Raw genomic sequence first — 8910 nt, 5'->3', positions numbered from 1 at the left:
ATATATATATATATACAGTATATATATATATATATATATATATATATAATAGTTTTACTTAAAAGTGTTGCTAGAAGGGAAAGGGAGGTTTTGAAAACAGGAAAAGTTAGATGGGAATATCAGATAAGAGGACATGGAATGAAAGACAAGATTGACAGCAGTCTTACAGGGCACAAGGGAAGAGAAAGAGAAGCAGGGAAACACCCCACAAAAGCCCACCCCCCAACAAACCACACAGGCAGAAAAACGGTATCTCCATCATGTTGTGACAAAAATAGAAAAGCCAGTTCTCTCCATTTTCTGCTTCTTGGTTATAACAGTGAATTAAACATTATGCATGAATTAAACATTATACACAAACAGTTCAACTTTGACATTACAAGAGATTACATTGATTTTGAATTTTAAATGATGACAATTAAAGAAAAAATAATCCATGGTAGATTGAATTAAACACCAAAACAAATGTGATGAAATGGTCATGCTGCATGCACACATATATTTTTAGGAAAGCGATACAGTTTTCTGGAGAAATGACAAACTAGAAATAAAGCATCTTGGTCTTGGTTAGGCATGTAACCCTGGTTCCCGCAATAAAGAGCAAAAAGCTATGTCAGGAGCTGACTCCCAGGGTTGACGAATGTCTGAAGTACCCCTGTGTCACCAGAGCTTCATAAGGAAGTGCCCAAAGAATCACTAAAGACTTTGATGCATTAAGTAAACAGAAGCGAATAAGTATGCGACAGGCTATGCAGAGTCTTGTTCTCTATTCAGGGAACCAGGGTTACATACATAACTGATACATACAGGTTCATATATTCCTTTCATATGTTCACTCGACCTATGAAAGCTGTCAGTAGCTGACGCATTGGAAACCCTATACCATATACAGTATTTAAATGATAGAATTTAATAAAAGTGAAGGCAAACTCATCCTGTCTATGGATTTATGCAGGAAACTACATAATGTCTGGATGAAAATTGCTAAAAGCAAGAAAAAACACCATCTTCAGGCACTGAATGTGCAATGAGAATTGCTCTGAGACTGCAAGCTGGATGACCGTTGTAGACTGCACCCCAGCCTACTAGTGAGGCATCTTTCATAATCATCGTATGAAATGATTCTCATTGCTGACATGCTAAGTCTTTTGACTGCTCTAGAATCAGCTTCAAGTTTCAGCACACGGATGCCCTGAAGTTGCAACTGAGCCAGAGCAGCATCTGTGCTCTTTGTAAATGCATGAGGTGCTAAGACTAGGCCAAAAGCAATCACTCAAAATTGGCAAGCTTTGCCCCCAACATGATCTAAGTAAATCAAAATAAAATCTATTGTGATAAACCAACCTCCTTGCCAAATCTTTGTCATAATGAATCTATATAATATATGGGTTTCACTTTCTGAAATGAGTGACAAAAAATATTGACCTTTTTCATGATATTCTAATTTTTTGAGATGTACCTGTATATGCTTCTGTGTAAGCATCCTAAAAATGCACTTCTGAAGAGTGTAGTTCCAAGACGGTGTGTAAGGCAGGGTGCAACGTTTATTAAGAGGGCGAAGACGGTAAGAGATAGGCAGCAAGCATTTTTGCTGGGATTGCATATACCCCTGCTCCACTAAATCTATGATGGTGGTGAAGTCAGAAGTAGGATTACTTAGTTCGGATTAGGGACACGAACTAAGAATCTCTAATTACAAGATCTAGATCAATCATTATGGAGATCTGGAAAGAACGGAAGCAGTCTTCACAATGGACACAAAGTATAACCAGCCAGAAAGCGGTTATTCAGTTTGGACTGCTTTCCTGCTGGGCTGCATCTGGCCAGTCCAGCTTTACCCTGTCGACAACATGTGAAACCACCTTAGTAAACTCTTTAAAAGCTAGAGAGGGCCATGCCTCCTGATTGCTAGGGGTCGTCAAACCTGAAAGAAACTGCACCATGTGCACACAGCTCATCATGAGCGAATTCAACTGGAGGAATACAGTTGACATGATCAGGTGAGAGACAGGTTGGATCCCCAGGGATCTCACGAGGTGCCACAACAAGGGCACAGACAGAGTGACAGGGGTTGACCAATCTTTTGTTCTCAAAAAGAAGGTGAGCCAGGAGCAAATCACTTAAACTTTTATTTATTTATTAGTTTTCACAGTGCACACAATCAGATGTACCACTGAGCGCTGCTCAAGCATGAGAAATTAGGTATACACTTCCTAATTGATGAGCCACAAAGAGATGAGATCCAAACAAGCGGGTTGCTGAAGCATAAAATTTCAGTGCAAAGAAAAAACAAAAATGTTTATCACAGGCTAGATAAATCGCTTCCTGCATGAAGAATACAAAATCTGAGGAGTTTTGGTATGGATGCTTTTCTATGAAGCACACAGTGCCTTGAGTGTTTCTATTCAGGCTTCAGACAATTTATATGGGCTTCTGATGCAGAATCGAGTGAACCTATGAAAGGGAACCATATTTAATATATTATGAAGGTTATATTTATTATAGTCTCAGCCTCAGATGCCAAACCCTCTCATGTTAGAAGAAAGCCGTCGTGTTTACAACTGTGACAATGAGTACTTATCAGGATCAACTAAACGCTGGATTTTCAAAAGTATGTGAACTATTCATAGTTTGTGGAATAGAATCTTTAAAATATGTTTACGCACCAGTCTGTTATTGTGGCGGCATTTCCACGCCCATAAACATGACGTGGCACAAAACTAAATGTGATTGGTTGTTTTGTCAGTCATATGGCCTCTTGGGCAGGCCTTAGCCATTCAAAGCAGCCAAGGTTCCCAGACCTTCTGCCTTCAGTCTGAAGGTCTAGATACGCAAGACTATATTTATGATGACTTATAAATAAACTTAGCATTGAGGTCAATGCAGTGCAATCTGATTTACAGAACCTTACTTGAGTGGAGGAAAAAAAAACAAGCAAAAAAAGAAACGTCCTTTTATCAGGATACTGCATTTTAAAGATAATTTTATAACATCCAAATAAGCCTTACAGATGTTTTTTTGAAAGTTTTTAAACAATTTTTTTTTGTCATTGTTTACTCATTATTTCATTCCTGTTCATCAGATGTCTGTGAAATCTGCTCCATGTATGTAATCTTTTAATGTTCATAAAAAAATATTTACACATTAAGAAATTTGATGAAAAAAAAAACTGTTGAAAGTGGGAGGACGTTCTTTTTTTGCGCTGAGTTTTTTACATAATTTATAACATTTCAAAACAGAAATGTGTCAAGGTTACTGTAAATTATTTCAAGTGCCATGCTAATACATCTACAGTATAAAACTAGATGGTTTTGTGTTATTAAATTAAACTACTTTTTATGACCAATATCCGGAATTATATATTTAATTAAACAACTGTATATTTAGATATGTTAGGACTTAGTTTTAGACTTTTAAACAACTTAAAAACTGAAATGGGTCTGAATTTCCTGAACATAGTGGCACAGTGTAAGTCTATGAAACAGGCAGGTGAAACGAAAGGAATCATGCAAGAGAAGAAGCCAATACAGGGCCATTACAAAAGCAAGAGCCTGTTGTCAATGGACTTACTCTGTATTTCTTGCTGGGGCAAGAATCACTGTAATAAATATTTTCACTTGACAATAAACTAAACAAAGAATGATTTTTTTCTGGCTTTTATGATTATGGGGTGGTAAAATGCTATGTTAGTAATGAAACTCTGAATGATGACAAACAAATATTTATACAGATACAGTTGGAGTAAAAAAATACATGAACCCTTTGACTATACCAGACTTTTTTTTTAAATTAAAAATCGGCTATAAAATTTTAATGTGAACTAAACCACAACAATAGACAAACACAGTTTATTAAAACAAATGAAAGTGCCAAAAACATGGCATAAACATTCATAGTGTAGGAAGGGAAAAATGTGTGCACTCTTAGATCACCCTTAATGATTTTAAATGTATAAGGAAACCATGTTTGTCTGTTGTTTCAACTTCAGTGAAGATCAGATTAAATTGTGTGAATAATTTATGCTGAAAATCAAAGAGTTCATAAACTTTTTCCTGCAACTATAAATATTGCTATTTGCTATTGCTATTGTAGAAGAGAATCCATTAAATGTAAGATCTTCACACTGATCTTCAACTCCATGGCCCACATTCGGTCTATATAAAGGCTTTGTGCCTAAACTGCTTTGTAAATGTCCATTGACATCAGATCCAATCAATAAAGAGAGTGAAAGTTTCATTCCCTGTTTCACAACATCTATGTCACAATCACCTTTTCTCCTCTTTCCCCCATGTTGCCCTTGTCTCCCTTTAAGCCTGGTAACCCCTGCAAAAATACAACTTCAAGTAATTACAAATGCCTGGATACTCATTGGTTCAGGGGTAAAGATCTTCAAAGATATTGCTGACAGCTACTAGAGGGCAGAACAGTTGCAGGAAGCAACCCAGGAGACAATAAATGATAAGAGTCAACACACAAGCAGTAAATGAGTGACAACTCACATCCATTCCAGGTGTTCCAGCAGCTCCCTTCAAAAAAGAAGAAAAAAAGCAAAATATTTTCTGGAACTACAATACTGAATATTGTGACCATTATTAAATGGCCAAATAATTAACAATTCTTTGAATACTTACAGGTAACCCATATGGCCCTCTGGGTCCAGGATCACCAACATCACCCTTCTCACCCTGTGACAGGTACATTGAACAGCACCTTTTATATAAACAAATCTAGTGTCTAGTATTACCATAAACCCTTAAACATGTTAAGACTGTGCTGTGAGGATCAGCAGGTGTCCCTGTGCTGGTCATTTGAAATCCTGAGCTTAAAACAGTAAAACACTGTGAGAATTCAGGTAAACCAGAGATTAAAAACATAAACTAGCATGCAATATTCATATTGTTAAAGTGTAATTGTCTACCTTACAGTTCTATGCTAAAATTAGGAAAAAAAGCAAAAACAAACATAAAATTCGAAATAAAATTAAAATAAATAAAATTATATAAAATATAATAAAACTTACTCTATCGCCCTTTGGACCTGCTGGACCAGGAGTCCCAATTGGTCCATCCATACCCTATAAATAAAGGAGTGTATAACGTTTTGTTAACACAGTTAATTAGGGAAATCAGGCTACCGTTTTTTTATTTTATTTTTTAAGATTATGCTCTCTATGTTAATCTTTAGACTCTATCTTTAGTAATTGGTCATGCAAATCTCAAATAAATACACGGAGGAGCATATAAAATAAATGGCATGTTAATGGATGAGCAAGTGTTAAATCTGTGTTAATGTCAAACTCAGCAGCAGAAACACAGAGTATCTCCTGTTGTTGTTTAATCTCTCACTGTCACAGAGAGCTTAACATTAATGAAACATTACCAACGAGTCTAACCACATTCCCCCTTCACCATAAATGTGTCACATGACCTATGGGATCAAATTCCCGCCAAATGTATTGCAGTCAGGGATAAAAAAATAACAAGCGTGAAACCAAAATTTAAACACATCTAAAATCATAATGCAAAATTATCCGAATTGCACACAGAATCATGCTTTCCTTGCTTATATTTCTGTTTTTTGTGCTCAGACAATTTCTGCACATATTTTAATTTTTTGTATTATTATGCTGTTTTTCCCTTCGCTCTTGTTTCCACATTCTGCGCTTGCTTTTCCAAATGTTGTGGTTAGAGTTTCATGTAAATCAGGGTGGGCTGAAGTGTCATCATTGGTCCAGTAGTTCTAGATTGACAGCTCCTCCTCTTGCCAATCAGATGAAGAGGGGCAGTGACGTCACTCCAACGCGCCTCATTAGCTGCCGATGCTCAGTGTTCTGTTCACTTGTACAGGTGAAAATGGATAACTGTCAGCTGGGCGACATATTTCCATACAGGACACGGTTATATGTGTCTGTCTGTCACTGCTGTACGCCTGGCGAGCCGTTAACGTTAAATGAGTAAATCGGTAAATTAATTTTGAATGAATGTAATGTTTTTGCATGGAAAACGAGTGTAGGCAGTTGAGGACAAGTGGATTTGATAAACACAATGATTTATTTGCATATTGTGTTTATTTACAATAAATAATAAAGTGAATCATTCAATACAAAAGGCTGCTGTGTTGCTTGTAGGGGACACTGTTCTGCTGTGGCTTTTTTTGGACGCTTCGTCGAAATAGAACAAAATGAGAAAATAGTTACAATTAATAGTTACTATTAATAGTACACTCACTCAAAATATACTTCTTGTTATATTGATTCAGTTCAATAAATATTTGCAATGGTCCTGATATTGTATGTCATAAAATAAATTATAGTGCCATTCTTTACAAACAACATTTATTTTAAATGCTAAGCCTATATCTTATTTAAAACGAAACTAAAAACTGAACCTCCTGCTGGGCTCATATAGGCTTACCTCTCATTTCCATGAGTGAATCGTTAGACGTGGTGTAGCCTAACATTTGGTTGATAAACTATTAGCCTATTTATTATGTAAAGATGGCTTTGTACTTCTCTCTTATCTGAATATCTACTTAAACAACATCCTTCACATATGCAAAAAATGTGTTTGGAAAAATACCACTGCGTGGCGATGCTCGCGCTGACCGGCAAAACCTACATATTGTACAAAAGACAAGTTAAATTGAGTCACCAATACCTTATGTTTAAGAGGCTGCGATGTAAAGTTTGCAATGCTAGAACTGATTATATATGTTGTGTGTGCGCGGGAGGCACCGGCGCAAACACTTGGGTTCCTCATATCAGGAGAAAATGTGATAGCCTATCCGTCAGATAAGAGCAAGACATCAATTCAAAATGATCTATTTTTATTTGTGTAGGCTACCTTCAAAATAACAGTGAAACGTTGTACTTTTGTAAAATAAAGAAAACATACAAAATGCACTTGCCGTCTCTGTGAACCTCTTCCTGAAATGAAAGAAAAACTCAGCCATACTGTCTAATGTTATACTTGTTACACAGAATGAGACATATATTTATAGAGACCTTGAAGTGCCCGCTTTTATCTGTTTACGTTTTGCTTATTTGACATTAAATGCATTATATAAGTCACTTTATTCCATGGTCTGTCTGAATACTGGATTCTGATTGGCTGGCAGGTATGCAGTAAAACCATTTAATGCACAGGTAGTTCCAAGTCAGTTTAATCACTGCTCTATATTAATGCGCTGCTTTAATTGATTTACACACAAACTTGTTGTCAACGCTTCTCCGTGATTTTCATTAATAAAATAGCCTAGATACTAGATCGCTACATTATATTCCTCAGCAACGAGGTGGTAACATTTTTTTCGCTGTTTTTGAAGTAATTGTTTGTACAGAGAGACACGCAGACGCAGCACACAGGTACACACAACTGTCATCTCTCTCTCTCTCTCTCAAACGATCGATCGATTGATAATTAATTGAAATATGTGCTATAATTCATTCAAATAAATGTGGTCTTACCGCACTATTTCATCTCTGTGTATGATTTGAAGCGGGAAGAATGCTAGCGCTAACGTGCCGTAACTGATGAATAGCTACTGTCATTTTTACCCATTCTGTCAAATATTGTGCAGCAAAGAACGGTATAGCAAATTATTTGCAGACCCCCTAGCTTTGGGTCACGGACCCCAGTTTGAAAACCCCTGCTCTTACTCATATTATCCTCTCCTAACAATAATAACCATAACAAGACTTATAATCAGTCAGGTAAAGGCGAGCCAAGCACATCAGTGACTTCAAGGCCAGTGCATATAGTGGCTGCTCCCTTTCACGATGTGACCGGAGGCAGGGAAGTTTTGAGGGACAGGGGCTCAAGTGGAAAAAAGGGCACTTCTCATATTAATTTTAATTTTTTTCTAAACAAAACATTAAATATATTAGGGGTGTGTGATATTGACAAAAAATATATCTCAATATTTTCTGGGATTTTATCGATAACGATAATTAGATGATATTTTGCTGAGTGTGTAATTGTGCAGATATCTTAAGGACTACCATGGACAGCTGACTCCTGACAGTTTTTCATATTCTTCATATTCTGTGTGGTGATCAGTTCACAGCAGTGATAGAAATTAATCTTTTCCAATAAGTTTAAATGGATTTTTACCTTTTAATGGGCATTTTTACCTTTTTTAAGCCATTTTTTTCTAAAATTGTGCATCATCTTTTCAGTCAAATTCTTAAATTGATTCAGTCAATTAGAATAATAAGTAATTTGGGCTGTTACCAAGCAAATTAAATCAGTATTGACAAAATTAATCTTTGCAATGCACAGAAAACACAGAAGCTGAATTAGAAGTGGCATTTAGATGCATTTACACACTGTTTAATGCAGTACATGAATGCATTTAACCTGCAGTTACAAATGCATTAATACTGTTTTGATATTTTAAACATAAACGTTAAATACTGATATTTGAAATTATATAAAAAAAAATACTTTAAATGTAAAATTAAAACTGCCAGTAAGTGGCAGTAAGTCACTGTTAATAAGTGAGTCATTGCGACTGAACCGAATCATTTAAACGGTTGATTCATTCAGGAACAAAACAGCGTCATGTTGCTCAGGGACGCAAATTAGAATTATATTTGTGGCGAAATAGAGCAAAAACAGTCAATATTGTGTCAACAACGTAAGTGTCTTAATATTAAATTCTTGATTATTGAACCGCTGTATAAAATCACATTTGCGTGATACTGATTAACTGATTAAATATATACATTTCTGCCCCCATACCTTGAATTTTCTGATCATTCTAAATGCATTTTAATAAACTGAATCATGCAGTGAAAGAACGCGCACTGGTGTAACCTACTACACTTCCTATTGCCTTAGCTAAACTTTAGCTACTTACATGGTAGCTCATGAGTCATGGATGTTCAAATTACCTATATTCTATATTTGC

General features: G+C 36.0%; 1 protein-coding gene across 1 annotated transcript in view; it reads right to left on the bottom strand.

Moving 5' to 3' along the window:
- Window positions 1–8910, bottom strand: part of col25a1 (collagen type XXV alpha 1 chain) — a 345048-nt gene that overhangs the window by 7164 nt on the left and 328974 nt on the right. Inside the window, exons 28-31 of the mRNA XM_016575979.1 lie at window positions 5021–5074; window positions 4632–4685; window positions 4500–4526; window positions 4270–4323 (exon numbers count right to left, since the gene is read on the bottom strand). Coding sequence (XP_016431465.1) covers window positions 4270–4323; window positions 4500–4526; window positions 4632–4685; window positions 5021–5074 — 189 coding nt within the window. The remainder of the gene's footprint in view (window positions 1–4269; window positions 4324–4499; window positions 4527–4631; window positions 4686–5020; window positions 5075–8910) is intronic.

The sequence above is a fragment of the Sinocyclocheilus rhinocerous genome, unplaced genomic scaffold (genome assembly GCF_001515625.1).
Source record: "Sinocyclocheilus rhinocerous isolate Xijiao unplaced genomic scaffold, SAMN03320098_v1.1 scaffold1015, whole genome shotgun sequence".
In the NCBI taxonomy this organism is placed as follows: domain Eukaryota; kingdom Metazoa; phylum Chordata; class Actinopteri; order Cypriniformes; family Cyprinidae; genus Sinocyclocheilus; species Sinocyclocheilus rhinocerous.
Note: the sequence above shows the minus strand (reverse complement) of the source record. Positions and strands in the feature narration are given on the sequence as shown.